The following is a 23,291-nucleotide window of genomic DNA, read 5'->3' on the forward strand; positions in this document are numbered from 1 at the left end:
TATTATCTGAATCTTGAAGATATCTCTGTACCTCATCCTCCGCTGTAGGTCACCTGCGGACTCTGAAAACTGAAGAAGTTGTCGTCATCATGTCCAGTCGTGCTGGCATCATTAGAAGGTTCTGTGTTGAGGCTCTTTGACAGATGGCACATATCTGGCAACACATTTTACAGCCCAAGGGCAATTGTGCTCCCTGTTGACTTAAGAGTGAAACTCTCCACGTCACAGCAACCGGTAAAAACTTTGAATGACTTTAGTGACATGATTATAAAAATTTCTGAATAAATTATTCCTCGCACTGTACTTGGAGAAAATGGAACATTTTGGGGAAACGTTTGGCACTATTATGCGCGGTATTACATGCAGTATTGCGCACACTGGTGCTTGCTCTGGAACGGGCAGAAGGCGTTTGTGTGCGCGGATCAGACCGCCGTGTAATGCGTTTATTTCAACAAAGTAACTGTATTCTGATTATCACTCTTTTAAACGGTAACTGTAACGAAATACAGTCACTCATATTTTGTATTCTAAAAACGCAACGCCGGTACATGTATGCCGTTACTCCCCAACACTGGTGACACCATATACTTGTTTGTCATTGTGCCAGCCCTGATTATCTTCTCTTGTGTGGTTCTAATAATCTCTCTCCATTCTCACTCGTCTGTTGTCGCCGTTGTGATGTAAATGTATATATATATATGTTTTTTTCATTTGCAGACACGCCTGAATATACTTGTTGATTATACGGGTTGTACATTATGGCCCTCGTGCCCCTATACAATTCCTTTTTTGTGACAGTAAGTGAGGTAGACTGAAGTACAGTGTGCGAATAGTTTCCAAGTGCAGCTGGAGTGAGTGTGAAGAAATGCATTTAAAAAACAAATTAAATATTTTCACTAATAAATAGGTAAGACCAGGATGAGAACACCACAAACCAAAAAAATATATAAAATAAAGGAGCCGAGACAACATATGGGTTCTAGTCAACCATCGCCCCCAACAGCCACACATCGTTTTTTCCTCCATTAGCCATTTCTCAGTTTTTTTCCCTTTTTTTCATTATTATTCAAGAAAAGCAGAAAAGCTGATCTTCACAACTTCCAGAACCACCCATCCCTCAGATTTGTATGACATGGGTCTTGGTCCTTGCAGTCAGGTCGATTCAGCATTTGTTTGTTATGTCTTTATTTTTTGACAGATTTACACTGTACCTGTTGCTGAACAGTCATCTCTCACGTTCCGAAATACCCACAGGCAGAGGAAGAATTGGCTTTTCTATTAGGATCGGTATCTGGCTCCTAGGTTCTGGTCTCGGGGTTTTGTTGCCACGACAGAAACTAGACACAGGCTCGCCTGAGGCACAGCTGGCTGCTGCGCTTTAAACTGTCAGAGTCGGTATCCACAGTCCAACAGAGGCCATTAGCCTATATCAGCACACCCTGGAGCACACGGCCATCTGAACCGAAACCTGCAACTCAGTTGACATGACAGCTCTCCCAGGATCCTGTAATAGTTGAACACTGAACCTGGTCGTTTCCAAATGCGAGGCATCTGCTCAACACCACCTGTGGAATGAAAGGGGTTGCAGACCCCATCAGATGGCACCTAAAAATCATAACAAAGGCCCATGGCCCAAAGGGGCATGTAAGCCCCACTTTGGAGAACATGGCAACTTCTTGGAGTTTCCGCTAGTTTACAGGAGCTGGCTCAGAGGCTGTGATGGTTCCATTTCCCAGACCAGTGTTTTGTGTTCTCTGTCTTGTGCTTCTTATTACTTGATTGTGTTCATCGGTTGTTATCAGTATAAATGTATCCTTGCTGTGCCCGTCCTTGATCTTTTTACCCGTGTTCCATGTGATCCGGTCACGTGCCCTGTTTAATTTAATTAAGATTCAGTGTTTTGGAGTCCTGGGTTTGCATCATTCCATCTTTCCCCACCGAACGTTCCTCACATACATGAACACACACAAACATGCACACACACATATGTGAGAGAGAGAATATGTAGAGAAGCACAGGTTCAGTGGACCAGTGCTAATCTGTTCCACGTTTTCCATCTGGCACTGGTGATCTCACAAAGGACCCTTGCCTAAGAAGGGTCAGATGCGCTGCTTTTCAATACTGGCTTTATCTGACCCATAGATCTGTGGCTTCCAGCCCACATGAGTGTCAGAACGCACACTTCATGCGTTGTTGATGATGCCTGCTGTGTGTGGATAATGGGGAACTCTCCAGGGAGACTGAGATGGGATGAACTATGGGAGGTTTTGTTTGATGTATAATACAGCACACTGAAATACAACAAGTGAGATGTGGCCCAAATAATATACAATTATATGTGAAAGCCACAGTGGCAGCAGTAGATGCACCTATAAATTAATTAAGCCCGAGAAGCAGGAAGAGTTGAAGATCAGCCCACACTGGGGAAATAGTGATTCCTCGTAGAGGGAGGAACAGGAAGAAAGACTGCATTATTCAGGACAAGTAAAAGGAATTTACTGACACTTGAAATGATTTTTTTCACCCTACATGTATTTTAATCTTTAAGCAAAAGTTTGTGCTTTGAATACCTTGACTGTACATTTGGTGGACTATGTCAAAATGAGGGGCCATTGTGGGAAAACATGCATTTAAAGCTTTTCAATGGGCTTTTAAAATTATGTACAGGGTACATCTACACATGTATTTCTTGATTAATCATAGAAGAAATCACACCCGTCCTGCTAGGTCGAATTTTAATTGTTAATTTTATGCTTGTGTTGTGTTCATGGCATATTGTAAATTGTGGCGTCCTTTCTCAGGGCCGAATTTTAAATGATAATTAAGACATCATGACATGCATGCCATCAATTGGGCAGATAATGCAAAGAATATATGTCTACTTCTAGGTTTATCTGACAGTCACTGACATTTAAATGAGGGTGTTTTAATTAGTAGCAGAGACGCGCAAGGAGGAAGGTGAATTTCCACACAATCTGCGGGTGTGTGGACAGCCAAAGCTGCAAAATGCTCGGATGCTGATGCTCACGAAAAAAGACAAGACAAGGAACAGGGAGGCAGGACAGGAGGACAAACAAGAAAAGGAACAGTCTTAATTAGTTTGAGGTCAGTTGAGCTGAGTCGTTGATGAAAAATGCAATGACGGAGCCACGGGAGGCGGTCATCTTGTCCTTTTATAGGAGTTGCGTCACCCCATTTCCGCAGCCGTTCAACGGTCACGTGAGTGGAATCACATGACAACACAAGTAAATTTAGACCTTGTCTGTAACCTAATTTTATTTCTAACATGGCAGCCAGTTAATTGAATAATATTGAGTTAAATTCAATTGGCAGCAGAAATTGTTAATTTTTTTATTTTAGGTTTTCCAATGTTTTTTTGCTCTTAAAAAAGTAGCCATTGATGAAGGACTGTAGAAAACTACAAAGAGTTTTAGGGAGGAGGAGAGCACTCAGCTGGCTCACAGTCCCAAACACTGACTGGCAAGCCGTTCCATAACTGTAGAGCTCTATAAGAGACGGATCTGCTCCCAGTTGTGACCTTCTGTGACCCTGCACCCATAAAACACAGGGGGCCAGGCGGATCGTAAGTAACCAGAATTTTACTCAGGTACTGCGGGGCAGGATGATTAAGTGCTTTCAAAAGTAGGACTTTGTAGTCAAACCTAAATTGATGGGTATCCATTGTCACGTGATTCCTTCCATGTGACCGTGAGCAACACGGAAATGAGATAACATGACTCCCATAAAATGGCATGATGGCCACTGCCAGCTTCTCAGTCATTGATTGCTTGTGTTTGCAACCAACTAGGCAGAATCACCTCGTACCAAGTAAGCGGCCCTGTAACCAGAAGGTTGCCAGTTTGAACACCGAGCCACCAAGGTGCCACTGGACAAAGCACCATCCCAACACATTGCTCCCCGGGAGCCTGTCATGGCTGCCCACTGCTCACAAAGGGTGGTGGGTTAAAAGCAGAGGACACATTTTGTTGTGTTCACTATGACTTTTACTTTCACTTACTAGAACAACAATGCAGCAATGCATTGCGGTAATCTACCCTTGATATGGACCAACTTTTCTGCATCGTGCATTGAGATGATATTTCTTATCTTTGCAGTTTTTTAATGTGAAAGAACGCTATCATAGTAAAATTATGTACATGTGGATCGAGATCAATAAGGACACCTAGATCCTTTACTTCTGTTCTTTGTTGAGAAAGAAAAGCCATCCAGAGTTTAATGTAGTCCGACAGCAAGAGCAATTGTCTTATCAGAGTTTAACAGAAGAAAGTTGGTGAGCAACTGTCTAATGTCCTTCAGACAATTCTGTTCAACTGCTGCCTCTTGTCTGGCATTGCTGATAAATACAACTGTGTGTCATTGGAATAGCAGTGGAAATTAATACTTTGTTTACGAATGACATAGCCTAAAGGTAAAATGTATAAGAAAAATAGCAATGAACCTAAGACGGGACCTTGTAGAACATCAAACTCCACTTTACTATGTGAAGACGAATCACCCTTAATGTCCACAAACAGATACCAATCAATCAAATATGACCTGAACCAGTAGAAAAATATTTCCTTTAATCCCAACAACATTCTCTAACCTGTCGAGGAAAATACAGTGATCAAAAATGTAAATCTCTGAACTAAGGTCAAGCAGGACAAGCAGTGAGATGCAGCCCTGTCAGAGGCCAACAGCAGGTCATTAACCACTTTAACCAGCACTGTCTCAATGCTATGATAAGGTCTAAATCCTGACTGATATACTTCATGAATGTTGTTGCTGTGTAGGTACGCACACAGCTGCTGTGCTACCTTTGCTAAAAAAAAACAATATATATATATATATATATAAACAGGAGGTTGGATATCGGTCTATAATTCAAAATATGATCAAGTTTTTTGATCAGGATTCTGATGACTGATGACAAGGTCTGAAGACCTTGAAGGAAATTGGTACATGGCTGGAATTAAAGCGACAAATTAATCATTTTAACAATGGTATTTCTAACATCGGGTGCTACTGGTTTAAGGACACTTTTAGGAAGCAGATCGTATATATACAAGTACATTATACAAGTACATTCTAATTGGTGGTGTGCTAATGGAAGATTATTTTCCATGGTTATCTCTAGTATCTCTATTTGTAACAATTTTAACATTAAAGAAGTTCATAAAATTGTAGCTACTATGATTATATTGAGTGATGGTATCCATGTCAGTCTTATTCCTGGTTATTTTGGCTACAGTATTAAGCAAAATCTGGGATTACTCTTGTTTTTGTCTATTAAAGAGAAGAGATACCTCGCTAAGAGCCTTCCTATACTTAAGGAGGCTCTCCTTCCATGCTATTCAGAATCCGACTAATTTAATTCGACACCTTTTACCTAATTTCTGGGTGGTCCGCTTTAGCAACGCATGTGATTGTTATACCAAGGTGTTACATTTTTATCTCCGAATATTTTCATTTTGAGGGGAGCAGCATAAACGTAGTAAGCAGTATTAATTCTAGGCATTTAGTGGCTTGGTGGAGTTCAGCAGTGATAAATCTGGTAAGGTATTAATAAACCTCTGCACTGTACTTGATGTAATTGTCTGTTTGCCTCTATAGCATAGGGAGTTGATTTTATTGTGTCTAAGACATATTTTAAAAGTGATAAGGAAATGATCAAGCGTGTGACCAGCTTCATGAGTCGGTCCTATTATATTCTGTTTATCTCCGACTGAATCTAGTATAGACAGGAATGCCATTCTCTGTGAGTCTTGTAATTTATCACAGGGGATGTTAGAGTTGCAGACAATTAAGTCTTTATCCTCAGATACAACCAGGTTGGAATAAAGTCTGTAAATTCAGTAAGTCAGAGTACGGTTCAGGGGGATAGTTTCATACAAAATCATTATAATACTGTTTATAAGAACTGTTTGCTTTCGATTTTGTAGGTTTTTAATAAGTTCAGAAGTTCCATAAATGAATTAGTCTGTCTGACTCTAGAGAAGCTGTGAGTCTCATCACAAGTGACACTTCAGTTTAAGGGGATAAAAGTTAGACATAGCACTAATCATCCAGACAAGGCAACAAACAAACAGGATAAGTGTTGACCCCCCCCCTTCCCAAATGAACTCTCAAAGCCCTCTACATCTCTATTCCTTTCTGCACACAGCCTGCGGCATTGTAACACTCATTATTCCACCTTCAGTAGTTTCCGCAGTTCTGCGTCCTTTCCGTTCCTCCTCCCAGGGCTCCCGGTTTGCAGTTTATTATTCGCCGCCTCTGTGGTCTGGAACAGTAAGCAGGAACAACATAGGCAATTAGCAAGTCTATCACAAGCACCCCATGCTGAAACACCTGCATCAAACATACTGAAGCGGCATCAGGCAAGGTGACAAACAGGAGGTGTTGCCTGCGACAGTCCACTCAACAATAAATAGCCAGAGCGCTGCAAGAGCTTTGGATTAGCAATGTTTATCATTATTATTATTTTTCATTTTTTTTTAGAACTGATTGTTTCAGCAGTCTGCTCTGCTTTGGTGTGCTGCCCATTTTGAGTATTCTGCTCACTGAAGTTGGCTTTTTTCATGTCAGTGTTTCAGTGTTTCATGTCATATCACATCCTGGGTTCTCTGCCAAATGAGGGACGTTTACTCTGAGACTGAACCCTGTTCAGATACAACTGTGCCTTGTTCACTGAGCTGAACAACACGGCTTTTGGATTTGGAAAAAAAACATAGCACAATCCTCACTGAATCCTCATATGCCCTCAGCATATATGTAGCATCCATGATCTACCCTGTTCATCACTGTAAGATGAAAGTCCAGGTCCATGACTTTTCATGTGTTAATGAAGACCCTCACTTTATGTCCAAGCTGTGGCCTTCCCCAAAGACTGTCACCAGGTGGTCAAAAGGCCATAAAATGGCATGAGGTACCATGATGGGAAAGTCGTGTGGGCGTTGGATGACCACTGTGCAGAAACATCAAAGTTTGTATTTTTTGTATCCAAATGTACAGTATAAAGGAGATGTTCTGACCTGTTCTGACTGCAACAGTAATCTAACTGTGTTAATAAATTAGAAGCTGTCGTTTCCTGGATCTTTTATGGTGCCAATCTCTGATGTCCACACTTAACTGCAGAGCAGCAGTTTAATCCCAAAGTAGGCTGAAGACAGTGTATGTGAAGGCCAGTGAAGGCCAGATGTTTGAATCCCGACTTGTGTGTGATGCTCCAGGTTTCCTCTGGGTTCGCTGGTCATCCAAAGGCATGAACACTTTGTGGATTGGCGACTCTGAATTGTCTATAGGTGAAAAGTGAGAAAGTGAGGGAGTTGTGTAGTGAATTTCAGCTGTCATGAGATAAAAACAAGAAATTAATCTCATAGAATGGATGAAAGGATAGTCATTTTGACCTGATATTTACATGTGGCATTATGCAGAAGTTCTCACTGTGTTAATTTATGTGATGTTAAAATATAAAAATTTTAAATCTGTCTCTCATCTTTATGATGCATTTTGGACTGAAGTGTGCACTGAAATGTGTACATTTAAATGAACCCAAACTATACTAAACATTTAGCCACAGTTCCCTTGATTTGATCTGGAATCAGCAGTGTCTATCTTTGGATAACACCCTGGGCACAAGGGATGCATTTCATTTGTAAAATAAGCTAAATGTGCATCGTATACAAAATGTGCACATCTGTGAAGTTGTCTAATTCACCACTCAACATGGTAGCAATTAACTGCCAGTTCATTTCTTGTCTTTTGTTTGTTTAGTCTTGTCTTGTGATAGGTCAAGTGTTAACAATCAAATCACCACCCTGCATCAGTCAATGAATTAATTTTTCTTCTGTGCATGTATACACCGAGGTAAGGACTGTGGCATTAGTGCAGCTCGTTTTAACGGTGCAGAGAAACGCGCTGTCTGCTCGGCTTCATCTCATGACCCAGTGTCATTGTTCGCAGGGTAAGGAATGTGTTAAGTGGTACTGATATTAAGGGTCATTGTCATTGCAGCATAAACAGAGACGCAGAAATATGCCACCTCACTGACTTCTAAAGGAGGTTAAAGGTGAAAGGATGAATAAGGGATATAACAATATACTGAAGTAAAAAAAAAAAAGCATATCAGTGTTCTCCAGAGATGGTCATGAAGAAAGAGACATGTCCTATCCTGTTTTCTTCTTGAATTTTGCAATAGACAGGAGTCAGTTTGGGATTGCATTTAAGTGGCGTAGTTACCCTGCATAGAAATGTCTGCTGCCTGAATGCAGGCTTTATTTAGGCTCATCCTATCTGATCATGGTCTCAATCCTTCTGCGGATTCAGAGATCTCATGCCAAGATGTAGTGAGGGGAGGTGGGAATGATCCAATACAGGAACTCATCTCGGGGATGAGATCTTGTGACAAACAGCATATGAGCGAAGCAACTTTCCTATGACTGCTCCTTTTTTTAGAGTTGCGACGTGGTTTGAAATTTTTACCCCCTCCCATTTACTACATTTAGTGCTAATATTACTACTACTTATAAATACTATTTTCATCTTGTGTTATTACATCCAAAGGCATGAACACTTTGTATATTGGCGGCTATGAATTGTCTATAGATGGAAAGTGAGAATGTGTAGTGAATTACAGCTGTCATGAGATGAATGGATGAAAGGATATTCATTTAGACCTGTCATTTACATGTGGCATAATATACAGAGGTCCTCATTCAGTTCCTTTACTGGACGTTAAATATATCAAAATTTTAAATCTGTCTCTCATCCTGATTATGCATTTTGGACTGAAGCTTCTCATAAATACTACTACTACTAATAATTCTATTTTTAATTTGTGTTGCTTCAAAAATGTTAAAAACATTTGTATGAAAAAAAATAACATCATCATAACTATATTTTTACACTGAAGCCTGGACAGTTTTCTTGGAAAAGCATTTTCAGATTCTTATTGTGGATGCCAATTTGAAAAATGTACAGTCTGTGTACCTTAACCACTAAAATCCAATTTAAAGGCGCATTTCATTAATGCTTTCCCTCATGAGAAACGTAACACCTTGTGGTGCAATTTCTTTAAAGAGAGCAATCAGCAGACGTGCACGCTCGTTCCGAAGCTGTAGGTGGGCTCATGACAAATTTAAAGCTGCAAATTGATTTGTGCGCGCACAGTGGGCTGGCTAACCTCACACGCTCCCAATTACGATTTGAATTAAACAGATCTCTGATCATTCCTCTTTCATGTTTAACTTCTCCTGCCAGGGATTCGGTGAGAGGCAGTACAACACCTTCAACTCGTGTTCTGCAGCTGCAATGTCAAAGGTTAAATGGCGGCAGTGCAGTGGGGCCGGCTCTACACGGGGGCAAGAGGGGGCAGTGCCCCATTAAACAAACGTCCGGCCTCCTTAAATCAAACTTTCAGAACTTGAGTAAGAAAACAATAAATTACCCACAAACTGAATATGGACAATATTTAGTACAGTAGCTGAAAAATCCACCGGCACAGTTTAGATTTCTAGTTTCTATTCTTGTTCGCGTTTTCTCTCCGTGTTATGTTTTTGCGCTTTTAGTATGCAAGTGAGCTTGTGTCAAGTTTCTCAACTGGGCATACACTGTGCAATTTTAGAGGCAATTTTGCACTTTTGCAATAATTCCTCAAATCTGACCAAAACGCAGCTGGGTCGAGCGTCATATAGTGTTGTTTTTGTCAAAGATATTTATGACGAAATTTCTTCATCAACAAAACTTTTTGATATCATGACAATGAGATGTAAATGCTTGTTCTGTGATGATAACTACAACAAAATTGTCACGACTACGGACTTACGAGGGAAGGAAGCGCAGAGGTTTGACATGCTGGGAAGGGGGTTTTATTATAACAAACAAAGAAATACAAATAAAGACTGGCGCGGTGGCCGAAAACGATTTAAACTTAAATAAAGAACATAAACAAACCCGTAGGCGTGTGGCGATTGCCAGAACTCAAAACACATAACACCAAACAAGGTCAAGTTCGTGCATAGAGTTCACGAAAATGCCAGCGACCCCGAACGGGCGGAACCTTCCGGCATTTATGGGGCGTCAGGATTAAAGTCAGGTGTGGAGGCCAGCTGCAGGCAATCCTGACAGAGCCCCCCCTCCAAGGGCTACGTCCTCGGAGCCCCAACAGTACCATCAGTGGAGGCGGCGGGGCGGACGGCGGCAACCACAGGACTCCTGCCCTGCTGTATCCTCCCCTTGGAGGACCCGGTCCCTCGGGCTGGCTCCCCGGCGTGGTCAGGCGTGGCGGCCCCGGTCCCTCGGGCTGGCTCCCCGGCGTGGTCAGGCGTGGCGGCCCCGGTCCCTCGGGCTGGCTCCCCGGCGTGGTCAGGCGTGGCGGCCCCGGTCCCTCGGGCTGGCTCCCCGGCGTGGTCAGGCGTGGCGGCCCCGGTCCCTCGGGCTGGCTCCCCGGCGTGGTCAGGCGTGGCGGCCCCGGCCCCTCGGCCTGGCTCCCCGGCGTGGTCCCGCTTGGCGGCCCCGGACCCTCGGCCTGGCTCCCCGGCGTGGTCCCGCTTGGCGGCCCCGGACCCTCGGCCTGGCTCCCCGGCGTGATCCCGCTTGGCGGCCCCGGACCCTCGGCCTGGCTCTCCGGCGTGGTCCCGCTTGGCGGCCCCGGACCCTCGGCCTGGCTCCCCGGCGTGGGTCCCGCTTGGCGGCCCCGGACCCTCGGCCTGGCTCCCCGGCGTGGTCCCGCTTGGCGGCCCCGGACCCTCGGCCTGGCTCCCCGGCGTGGTCCCGCATGGCGGCCCCGGACCCTCGGCCTGGCTCCCGGGCGTGGTCCCGCATGGCGGCCCCGGACCCTCGGCCTGGCTCCCCGGCGTGGTCCCGCATGACGGCCCCGGACTCCCGTACCTGCACACAATAATCAGGGCCGATCCATCTGGGTACGTGTGGGCCCTGTCTCCACATGTCCCCTCTGACACATCTTGTGTCACCCCCTGCACCGCGCAGGGAGATTGTCCCAGAGCCTCCGGCGACTGTTCCAGGCACCCCAGGCTGGTGCCTTCTGGGACTATGCAGCCCCTCTCGCTGCCCGGCCCTGGTGCCAAGGGGGGGGCATTGCCAGACCATCCGGCTAGCCCCTTCTGCGTCCGTTGGGACAAGCAGGCCCTCTTCCTGCCTGTCCCAGCTGGGTCCTCATGCCTACCCGGGGGCTCTATGGCGCTCCACCCCTCTGGAGGCAGACGCAGGCCCATGCCTGGCCCGCCCTCCTCACTGGCTACCGGAGGACCCAGCTCCATCGCTTCCCCACCTCCCCTCCCCTCAGGAGGAGTCCCCAACCTGAACTGCACCCCCCCAAAAAATTCTTTGGGGGAGCACCCCCCCCGGCTGGACTTAGGGGTACCTTGGGGCTTGTCCACCTCGCCTTGGACCAGCACATTCGGGTCAGGAACCTCCTCCCTGGGGTTCGGCTCCGCGGCTGGGTCGCCATCTGGTGGACACAAAGAGGGGAAGTGGGGGCGACATACGGACACATATGCCACACAGACACACACAGACAGAGACAGACAGAAGAGAGGGTCGTCTGGCTCCCTCTCTGGGCTCTCCGGGACCTCCTCAGGGGGCACAGCCAGGATCTCGGGAGGAGCGACCTTCTCGTCGCCCACCAGTGCTGGGTCTTCTTGCCCCGGATCCTGACTGGCACTGGATGTGGTGGAGGGGCAGAGTTCGATCCCTGGCTCAGGCCGATCAAACTCTGCCCTCAGTCTCTGTTGGAAGTCCCGAAAACTCCTGTCTGTCTCTCCCTGCTGCCAGAGGGTTGTGCTCCAGCCCCATGCTGATCCAGTCAGACACGTGAGGATGGTAGTGATCTCGTCTGTGTCTGCTGCCCCACTGAAGGGTCCCGGGACAATTGGGCGGTCCCACACGGGGCTGGGCACGTCGCTGGAGATGGTGGTAGGTGTGTGGTGTGGAGGGGGGTGGACGTCTTCTCCAGCAGGTGTGGACGCTGGTGCTGCGCTGCCATTTTGCTGGGGAACGTCCGGGCAGAGGGAATGCGGGTCGGCGACTGGAGCAGGAATGGAGGATTCCCTGCGAGGCAGTCCCGGCAGCGCAGTTGCTGGCTGGCGACCTCCCGTCGCCCTCTTCCACCAGCTTTCCTCACACTGCTGGGAGGGACGTGGGTCTCCACGGACCTCGTGACGCTCCTGGATGGGCGCGATGGGCGGAGCCATCCCGGCACCGACTGCCCAAACGGCGTCATCCTGGTCGTCGTCCGTGTCAACCTCGTACCCCCGGAAGTCACATGGGTCATCACGGACGCCGCGATGATCTCGGACGCGCACGCTGGGCGGAGCCATCCCGGCACCGACCGCCCACCGAAAATCCACGTCATCATCGCTTTCGTCATCCGTGTCCTCCCACCGGTGACTCCAAGGGTCGTCCACCCTGCGGACATCCTGGACCCATGGCGCGATAAGCTCCCATGGGCAGTACTCTGGCCATTCGGGCTGGAGGCTGCCCACCTCCTCGCTGGAGGAACGCCGCCGTTGTTGTTGCCGCTTCTCACCCCCCTGGAAGTGACGTGGGTCCCCACGGACCTTGCGACGATCGCAGACTGGCGCGATGGGCGGAGCCCAACTCTCGTCTCCCGTGCTCTCGTCGTCGTCCGTGTCGTCCCAGTCCACGGGGAGCCTTGCCAGCAGAGCGCAGAGTTCTTGGCTCGACATGCCGAAGATCGTGGGGGGTCGCATCTTCTGCGCTCGCTGCCCACGTCACTTCCTCGCTGCTGCCGACGCCAACGTCCTCGCTCCGCCCACTCACCCGCCGACGTTGTCGCTTCCGGGTTTCGCGGAGTTTCCCGGGGGTGACGTCATCACGCGGCGCCGCGTACCACGGCTTCTCGGGGAGAAAACGCTCCACCAGAACGGGCGGCGCGTCTCTCCCCTGGCGTCCGCGTTCGCCGCGCCGGGCTGCGTCCTTCGCGGCGTTTCTTCTCCTCTGTTTTCCACCTCTGCGCTTTTGGGTGGGTCGCTGGCATTCTGTCACGACTACGGACTTACGAGGGAAGGAAGCGCAGAGGTTTGACATGCTGGGAAGGGGGTTTTATTATAACAAACAAAGAAATACAAATAAAGACTGGCGCGGTGGCCGAAAACGATTTAAACTTAAATAAAGAACATAAACAAACCCGTAGGCGTGTGGCGATTGCCAGAACTCAAAACACATAACACCAAACAAGGTCAAGTTCGTGCATAGAGTTCACGAAAATGCCAGCGACCCCGAACGGGCGGAACCTTCCGGCATTTATGGGGCGTCAGGATTAAAGTCAGGTGTGGAGGCCAGCTGCAGGCAATCCTGACAAAAATATATCATGTAATATTGTTGTCAAATAAAAAAAAGAGACTAAATATAGTTACAAAAGTATATATACAAAATAAAAACTATACTAAAATGTCTCTTTATTTTCATTAATGAAAACGAGTCAAGGCATTATTTTTTCTCATTGAATTGCTTTATTATATTCTGGTTTCTGTTTCCTGTATCTTTCTCTATACGTAATTGTGCAATTAATTTGATTTCAAGATACTTCTGATACGTAGCAGGCTTTAAGCAAGAAAACTAAATGTCTGGTCAACAAACATGGAATGAATGTAGTGTATTCTTGAGTCTATTAGTTAACATTAATATATTATGGCAATACAGTAACAATAATGAAATGGGTTTGACTAAAAGTAATTTAGTTTTTGTCTGTTCTACTCCGTACTTGTACTATATTGACTGGGTTAAACAGAATTGCATTACTAAAAAATACAATATTCATTGACTAATATGACTAAAATATTCATGGACAATTGTGACTAAAATATGACTAAAACATTAAACAAAGACATTAAACTTAACTAGACTAAAATGAGTCTGGATGTGACTAAGACTAATAAAGACTAAAATGACAGCTTGACACAAGGCTTGACTAGACAAAAACTAAAATTAACAATGGCCAAAACTATAGCATTTGCGCAGTGTACATGATGTACGATCATGGATTCACCCCCTGACCAGACCTTGATCCACAATCGTAAGAATCATGGTCGTAAGAATTTGTTGCCCGTCATGAGGTTTGTCCTCACTGCATATGTGCAAACACAGAACTGAAGTTCAAGTAGCAGCCCTGATCGGCTCGATCAGTTGTGACAGATTCAAGCAAACTTTTTTAACGTGGTCTCACCTACTTCTCATGACTGGAACAACAGGGAGAAATTTTATTTATGATGGTAAATCAAATGAATTTTTGTTCCCCCCTCCATTCTAAAGTGTAGCCATCCATGCCACCACATTTTTTTCCCGCACATTAAATGTCAAAACCAGCACGTTTTTTTCTCTGTGCTTCCTATATCCCCTCTCTTCCTGACCTGTCTACCCCCTATAATGTATGGCCGGGTTGATGGCCAGTCTTTTCTCTGTAACTAGTGGCAATGTGTATTGCAACAGCAATAAAGGGTTTTTCATCATCATGTTTTTAATTATAATCTGATGAGGAATATTTTGTTTTATTTTATTCGTTTCCCCCTGTGTGCCTTCAGTTGGACAGGTCTTAGGGTAAAGGCCTGACAAAGTGAAATCCCATCGCACGACACGACTTAATTGATTATTAACTGCTATAATGTTTCCTCTAAAAAAACAAACTTTCACTGACACGTCACGGAAATCCGAACAGACCACTCAATAAGCCAATCATTAAAATCTGTCACATTCATTGACGAAAAGTGTGGTAATTTGTCCACCCACCTTCTGTAGTCTGAAATCCATTATCCCATTCATGGGTATTTCACACTAACACAGCCTGTCAGCCACGCTGCCCAGCTCCAGTATTGTGGCACATGAGTACAAAATGATATGGTGCTGTTTATGAAAAGTAGAAATATTTCTCGTAAGGGAATTAATGCATGGCATGGAATTAATGCCGCCTCATAGAGGAGCAAACATTGATTTGCAAAGTGACAGCAGTAATTAACAGCGTTAATTGGCAAGATGCATAGAAAATTGGAAGGGCATGGAAAGCAGTCCCGCAGAACAAAACCAAAAAAACAGGGTGTCGATGACAAGGACATAAACTTTTTAAGACCATTTGTTTTGTTCAGGGACAGGAACATTTGTCTTCCACAGCAAGGCGATCCTAGATCGCAGGGCCTGTGCTCAGCGGTGTGAAGGAACCACGATTCGGAGGGTCAACAGTGTTTTGTTTTGGCGTTACAGTCCATGCTGATGTAGGGGGAGTAGGTAAGAAGATGATAAGAGTTGTTTTAAAAGTGATTGAGGGGGAAGAGTGAGGAGGAAGGGTGTTCAGAGGACGATGGAGAGACGGTGTAAGCACTTTTCTTTCTCTCTTGAAAGAGGCAAAAAAAAAAAAGAACAAAGTTCCCTCCTGGGCAGTTGCTACGGTATCCACAGGCCTTATTCTCCGTATTATTCCACTCCATTCTTTCTGCATTTCCTGTCACTGATAGACGCAGACACTGGGCAGTGGTGGCCTAATGAATAAGGAAGCGGAGCCATAATCGAAAGGCTGCGGGATTTGAATGGGATTCTCTCACACACGCCTTCCAAGGCTGCACACTGCTCACCCAGGGTGATGGGTTAAAAGCAGGGGACACATTTCACCGTGTCACCTTGTGCTGTGCTGCAGAGTTTCGACAAATGACAATCACTTCTCTTCCATATACACCAGTGGCTCATCCTATTACCTGAATGTCACTGGCATTCATACACTAAATACATGGACTAATTTCCATCTATTCAGTGCACTGAATTATTGTATTGTAGCAAATGTGTTTTCCTGTAGAAAAAAACATCAGCAGATGAGCAGAAGCAGTTTCTTCTTCTTTTTCCTGTTACTATCTATGAAGCTGCTTTATTAGAGCAGGTACTTTAAAGAGCAGCAAAGAGACCAGCTCCAGTTTTTTCCCCTCAAACCTGGAAATTTGTCTACTATTATTGTTGTTATTATTATTATTGAATATACTATTATGTTTATTGAATAAGTAGGCTGGTTATGCTAGTAAGACATTTAATAAATACTTGGACTAAAATAATCCATACATATTTATGAAATATCATGAATCACTGCATTAAATGGCAAACCAAGTGGCGGAATTTTAGTGGCAATTTAAAAGACTCATTTTTGTGTGTGTATTTATATTATAATAGAGACCCATTTTAGGTGTGCAGAGAGTGGAAATCAGGGGCAACAAGATGAAACAGTACCACAGTACAAGGCACACAGTAACACATTACATAGCATTTTTGTGATTCAGCCCTTAGGCAGAAATGTAAAAGATCAAATGTAATCTGACTGAGCTAACCAAAGAAATTTGCACCAAATTTTATGTACATTTACATGTACTGTCAAGAATAAATACTTATCCATTGTTTCTCAACAGAGAGAATCTGGATCCTTTTCTCTTACTAAAGATCACAAGAACACATTACTTGTATCAGATGTTCATATAGGGCGTAGAGAACATAGTTGATGTAATTGGATTACATGCTGATTCCCTATACAGTATACACACTCTATAGTGAACTCTATAGCACTCTCTGACTCCCACCTCTTGGCAGCTCATTTGAGCCTCCTTGTCCTGTCCATGTTGTGTCTCAGTTGCTGTCTCCTATTTCATGTGGGCTGCAACCTTCACAGACTGCTTTAAAAAAATTCATTGAGACTTGGTGACATTCCATGATGCATGTAGGATGGCTTTGGATCCATATATTTTGAAAAACATGCCCTACAAACCTCGTCCTTGATGCAGTGAACTGCGGTCCTGGTGGGTTCTGGTCCAACTGGGCTCCGCTCCCTCTCACAAATTCATATGCAGTTCAACTCTCAGCCCTTGTCATGTCTTCATTAAAGTTATATCTTCATAGAGAACCCACACAAGTAGAACGTCAACAGTACAAACAGATCAAGAGACAGGATATCACCGCCGAATGCAGTGTGTACATGGACACGTCTCCTGATCACTTCTCAGTGATGCTTAATGAGCAGTGCTCAGTGGACCCCAAAAAACATCAAAGTGAAACCTTCTGAGTACTTGACTCATGTATGAAAACCTGGCTTTTAATGCTGTGGCCAAACAACATTTCCACAAGATCGTTTTAAATGCTGTTTGTGCATTTGCAAATGAAGCAAATATCTTCGTAATCCTTATTTTAATCAGACTGTGTCTGTCAAAAATAAGATGAAACTGTGTCATTCAGGACCTGGGTACCAGTGACACGGCAGAAAATGAGAATGGCCTCTGCTTTTCTGTGCAGCTTTTATGTGCCGCTGCCTTCTTCAAGTACAGCTTTGAAGGTGGCTTTCTCTGCTTTTTACCCAGTGCCTCGCCCTCATCTTACAGATTCAGTGGTGTGGCTTGTGTGTGCTGTTTTAGTAGGACATAATAGCATATCAAGACAACAGTACCCATCTGTCCTACTATTTTGGAATTGCTGCTTTCTCCCCGACGAGCTCTCAGATGTCTTGGACGTAGTGTGAGGCCCGTCAGGCTTTCACTCATGCCTTGTTCTTCAAGGTTTTGTTGCTGTTCTGAGTCCTTTGAAATGGTAAAAGACACAGAGAATGTAATTAATTAGTGTTAGGGGAGGAAGGGGCCCGCTGAATTGGTCACAGTGTGGATCTTTGCACCGCTCCAGGGCCAGCTCACCATCACATTGCAGCATGGTGATATCATTGCTGCAAGAGTCATCTGGGCCACATTTCAGGATCAGCATTCTTATTGCACCAGTTCTTTGGAAAGGGGAATCACTTAATTAGCACGTAGTGCATTTCGGAATTACTGGAACTGATTCCCTACACATGCAGAGTTGTCCCCGAACCGTTTACTGTAATGAAAAATATTCATCATGATTTAAAAAGTTTACACGAAAATACTTTCTAACTGAAATAGATTGAATAATTCTATAAAATCATGAGAGCTAATTTGTTAATTGTCATGCTTATTTTCAGGTGTCTCTCATTTGGTTAGTCAGGGGACATACAAGTGCATTATGGAGATTTTTTTTTACCACTTAGCCACACTGGTAGAAAGTTCAAAAGGTCATAGTAAAAGTCAATACACTTCTTCAAATGTGGCTCTGGTCAATGAACAGAAATGTATAATGTTTCATTTCTCAGAAAATTATTGCACAAAATCCCTATACCTAACTATAGGCCATATTTAAGCATGATACAGAGTAAGTCCTAAATTCTAAACTAGCACAAAAAAAAGTTAAAGAATCAGAGACACGGTAGATTAATGATAATAACCACATCAGGTTTCATCGAAAATAGGGTATTATTGAAGCGTTTTCAAAATGTATACTATATATTTACTACTGTTATCCTTTGCGGAAAACAGTAGTAAATATATAGTACATATATAGTATACATATTTGTAATGTTGTTGCAATAAACCATGCTGTGAAAAAAAAATGCCAGGTGTGAAAGAATGCTGTAAACTAACTAAAAATGCTTTTTAAAAAAATCTAAATAGTAACTGCTCACAAAATGCAAAGAGAGCAAACAAAATCAAATCATTATTCTGCGTTACTAACCTTTGCCTTTAAAGGTTTTGTAAGATTATATTTAGGTGTTTGATCAGATGATTAATCATTACAAATAAGATTAAATCCAAGTCATTAACTGAAACAGAAATACAATGAAACAGCCAAACTCTTGTTACCAGGGTGAAGAGGCAGAAGACAGTTTCATGGCACAGGACTGAACACATCAACAAGTTATAATGCATCAGCAAGGCCTTTTCCCGGACAAAGTGGACTGGCACTTCAAGGTGTGTGTTCTGTACAAGAAGCAAAGTAATGGACAATGGTGAGGATTGTTGATGCAGCGGTCAGCCAATGAAGCCTAATGCAGCAAAAATGGGGAAAAAACACAAGCAGAGCCATCACCTCAGAAGAGGCAGAAGCCAGTATGACCCAGATACACCCGACTACTGTTGGAAGAAGTCAAGCCAAGAATGGTTTTCAAAGAAGAGTTGCCTTAAACTGCATTTCTCCAAATGCAGTAGGTCAAGATTTATGGTATCGTCAATGCTGAGAAATACAGGCAGATAATTATCCACCATGGATAAAGTAGAACAAGTAGTCCTGGAAGTGATGGTATTGATCCCTTCCACCCAGATCCCTGATCTCAACATCTGTTGAGTCTGTCTGGGATTACATTACAGGGCAGAAGGATTTTAGGAAGCCTACATGCACAGATGATCCGTGGTTAGTATTTAAAAGTTGCTTGTAACATCCTACCAGCAGAACTCCTTCAGAAACTGTGTAGGAAGCATAGCTAGAAGAACTGTGGTTACAGCAAAGATTAATTTTTTCAAACTATTCATTTTGTTAAATTATGTTAAACTGATATGTTTAATGTTAGTCAAATGATTGTTAAACTAATATCATATTCATGCATGCATGATCATGCCACTGTCTGTCCGACAGGGGCGACTGGCCAGCATGGAGTATAAGTCAGTTGATCCAGACATTAAGATAAAATAAAATAAATCTTTAATATCATCGTCACTTCTCAAGGAACAACAAAATTTAAGGTACAGTCAGCATATAGTTACGACACAAAATAAGAAAGACTTAAAGAACACATAAAATAATAGTAAACATAATATATACAGATTAGACTGGATTTTTTTTTACAAAAAATACCAAAAAAAGGACAAAAAATATACAAAAAATCAAATTGCATTGGATTTTTAGTCTATTGCACGTAGTGTTATTGCACATTACTGCACATAGTGAGGTGGTATTGCACGTTTTATGGAGATATAGCATGCCAACCATATAGCATGAACCGACCATTGCACTGCACCATTGTGGAGTGCCGCCACACATATGAGCTCTTTTCCTGTGCATATAATTCATAGCATTCCTTGGCAGGGTCTCCAATTCCCTGGCTCACATGCTTGTCATGCTGTATTCTTCTTTTACTCTGATATCATCTGATCCATTAACAGCAGAAGTCCTGGAGCTGGCATTGCAGGCTATGGGTGTCATTGCCAGCCAGTGTGGCACTGTCCTGTGCACATTGTGCAGGTGTTGCTAGCCCAATCCAGTTGAATCACTGGAACTTGATATCTTCCAACCAATGCATTTGAGGGGCATGACATACAGTGGTACACAAATTAGAACAAGCAGCAGACTTGGCAGAGGACGTTCAAAAGTTATTGCACAAAGGGGCCATGGAGGTATTACACTCAGTCACACTTCCAGATTGGTTTGTGACAATAGATTTTACTTTCACATTCCTATTCTTCCAGATTATAGGAGATTCCTTAATTTTTAATTCAAGGTAAAGGTCCACCAGTTTAAAGCTCCTCCCTTCGGCCTCTCGTAGGCACTAAGAGTTTTTTCAAAGAATGTGCAAGTTGCACTAGAGCCACTCCAGAGGAATGGAGTACATCTTCTTCCACATGTGGATTATTGGCCTGTCTGTGCCACGTGCCCGGACAAGCTGTCACCGACACCCACCAGTTACTACGCTACATAAATGCATTAGGGTTCAGGGTGAACTGGAACAAATGCAATTTAGTCCCAAAACAGACAACACATTTCACAGGTCTGGCCCTGGACTCACGCACAATGTTGACGTCACCAACTCCAGACAGAATATCATGCAGCGTTTCTCTTCTTTGGTTGCTGTGGAAACATCCAGCAGTGTCAGACACACAATGGTGAAAATCACACAACGTTGTGTATGTACCCCGGCAAAGTGGATTTAGGGCCAGTTTCTCACTTGTGGTGTCCCACTCTGTCCCTTCGTGGCATGGGTGGAACTTCCCTTATGGAACAAACTTATGAGATACTTCCCCATATATATATGCAATATATAATCTCATTTAATATATTTTTATGGCAAGCCAAACAGGAAGTAAATAATTTATATAATGAGAGGGAACTGAATATATGGAATGAAACTTGAATTATTTTAGCGGGTGCTTAATTTACTGGGCATCATAACGGGCAGCGACGAGTATAAAATTTGTGTGTGCAGCCTGAATGTAAACATTCCATAACGCACTGGAATCGTGCAGCGCTGATATATCGGAGTTGAAATGATAGAAAAGTCACATATATTGCACAGCTAATTTGTACTGCTGACACTTGTTCCACATCTCTTTCTGGGTTTTGCTCGTTAGTTTGCCCTGTAATTCCTCCCTGTTTACTTACCTCCGTTTCCCTTTGCCGTGTCGTATTGATGGACGGAGGTTGTACGTAGGAATGGCGGTGGGAAGCTCGCCTGATGTGGAAGGCCTGTTTTTGATAAGCAGCAGCTGTCGCTGCATTAGGTCTTCCACGGTGCAACATTGAATAAATCTTCATCAGTAGTTCTATGCTGAATGTTGGTAGAATTATTAGCAGTGTTACTGAATGACGTCAGATTTCATTCCATATATTCAGACTTTCATTCCATATAGTCAAGTTTCATTCCATATATTCAAGTTTCATTCCATTATATATTTCCTTTTTGTCTTTCCATAAATACACACACATGCACACACACACATTTTTCAGTATATGTAATATGAAAATGGCAATAATTGCTATTTTGCTATTGCTTACATATAAAATATATTATAATAGAAAATATCAACATAAATTCTCAATATATGAATACACACATATATTGTCTCATAATCTATTGAAAAATAGATATATTTTTGTATATGGGTTGGGAAGTTTGTTAATTGGTCAATAAAGTATCCCAGCCTGGAGTTTCACTGTTGTCATGTTTTCACCAGTGTAAAATGTATAAAGCTGCGCTGTTTGCTTCTGTTCGCCGTCAGGTCTTTGAAGCTATGTTCCATGTTCACCAGTGTCATCGGACGTCTCCCCTGTCCTGTGCTTCACTATTAAACCCCGGTTTCGTGATGTCATGCGATTGCGTCCTTCCTTCCTCATCTTCTCGTCACCTCTCCGTCCTCCTCTCCGTTCACCTGCCTCGTCATGCCAGCATGGTTGTGACAGTTAGGTGTCTGCGTTCATACACTGATAGGACTGCGGGGTTTTGTCCCACGGACCCGTTGTTTGTTTGCTTCAGTCTAAGCAACGCTTATGCTTATCTCATTGGGTCTTAGAGGCAATTACCACAAGGCCTCGGGATGTCCAGTGGCCCGTGATCATTGTCACTCGACCCATCTTGCACAGCCCTCAAAGGTGTTCCTCTTTCTGACATCTGGGATGCAGTTATGTGGAGTTGGCCCTGTACTTTTGCACGATTTTTTTTTTATCAACCAATCAGCATATTTAATAGAAAATTAAACAGAGAAATGGGTGCCATACCTGACTCATAAAATATTCAATTGTCTGTGCATTTGTGAGATGGAATACACCACATGCAGATCAGCATACAGACATTTGAACATTCTTTTTCAGCTGCAGTGAGAATGACTAATAGCAATCAGTGTTGGTTCCTTAAAAACAAGACAATTTCCCCCCCAAAATAACAGTTCTATTTAAATACACGCAAAACAGATATGTTAATGTACAAGGTTCTTAATAACATGAATTAGTCAGATAATTATCATTTACAGCTCAACTGTGAATTAATAGTTCACAAGGTGGTTAAATTTAATAAAAAGGCATCTAAAATCAAATAAATTCTAACATTTGCAACAAAAAAAAAAAAGTGGCAGTATAAGAAACATGATTTTAAAATAATTTTAAGGAACAATTAGGAGTGGCACATACAAAAATACACCAGTCAAAAAAATAAAGGGAACACTTAAACAACGCAATGTAACTACAAGTCAATCACACTTGTCCACTTAGGAAGCAACAATTTGACAATCAATTTTACAAGCTGTTGTGCAAATGGGTGGAAATTAAAGGCAGTTAGAAAGACGTCCCCTATAAAGGCGCGGTCCTGCAGGTGGTGACCACAGACTACTCCTCAGTTCCTATAATTTCTGGCTGATGGTTTGGTGACTTTTGAATGCTGGTGGTGCTTTCACTCTAATGGTAGCATGAGATGGAGTCTACAACCCACACAAGTGGCTCAGGTAGTGCAGCTAGGATGCACTACCTGATGTAGTGAGGATGGCACATCATTGTGAACTGTGGCAAGAAGGTTTGCTGTATCTGTCAGCATAGTGTCCACAGCATGGAGGCGCTACCAGTAGACAGGCCAGTACATCAGGAGATGGCCGTAGGAGGGCAACAATCCAGCAAACCTCTGCCTTTGGGCAAGGAGGAACAGGAGGAACTCCGCCAGAGCCCTGTAAAATGTGACCTCCAGCAGGCCACAAATGTGC

The 23,291-nt window shown here is 43.7% G+C and overlaps 1 protein-coding gene across 3 annotated transcripts in view; it reads left to right on the top strand.

The window, feature by feature from the left end:
• Positions 1-23,291, top strand: part of gabrg3 (gamma-aminobutyric acid type A receptor subunit gamma3) — an 87,069-nt gene that overhangs the window by 28,325 nt on the left and 35,453 nt on the right. The window contains exon 1 of one of the 3 annotated variants that reach the window (XM_029001370.1): positions 18,741-18,806. The exons of the other annotated variants lie outside the window; for them this stretch is intronic. Within the exon in view, the coding sequence (XP_028857203.1) occupies positions 18,759-18,806 (48 nt within the window). The 5' untranslated portion in view covers positions 18,741-18,758. Of the gene's footprint in view, positions 1-18,740; positions 18,807-23,291 lie in introns of those variants that run through there. 3 annotated transcript variants of the gene reach the window in all.

The sequence above is a fragment of the Denticeps clupeoides genome, chromosome 13 (genome assembly GCF_900700375.1).
Source record: "Denticeps clupeoides chromosome 13, fDenClu1.1, whole genome shotgun sequence".
Lineage (NCBI taxonomy): Eukaryota > Metazoa > Chordata > Actinopteri > Clupeiformes > Denticipitidae > Denticeps > Denticeps clupeoides.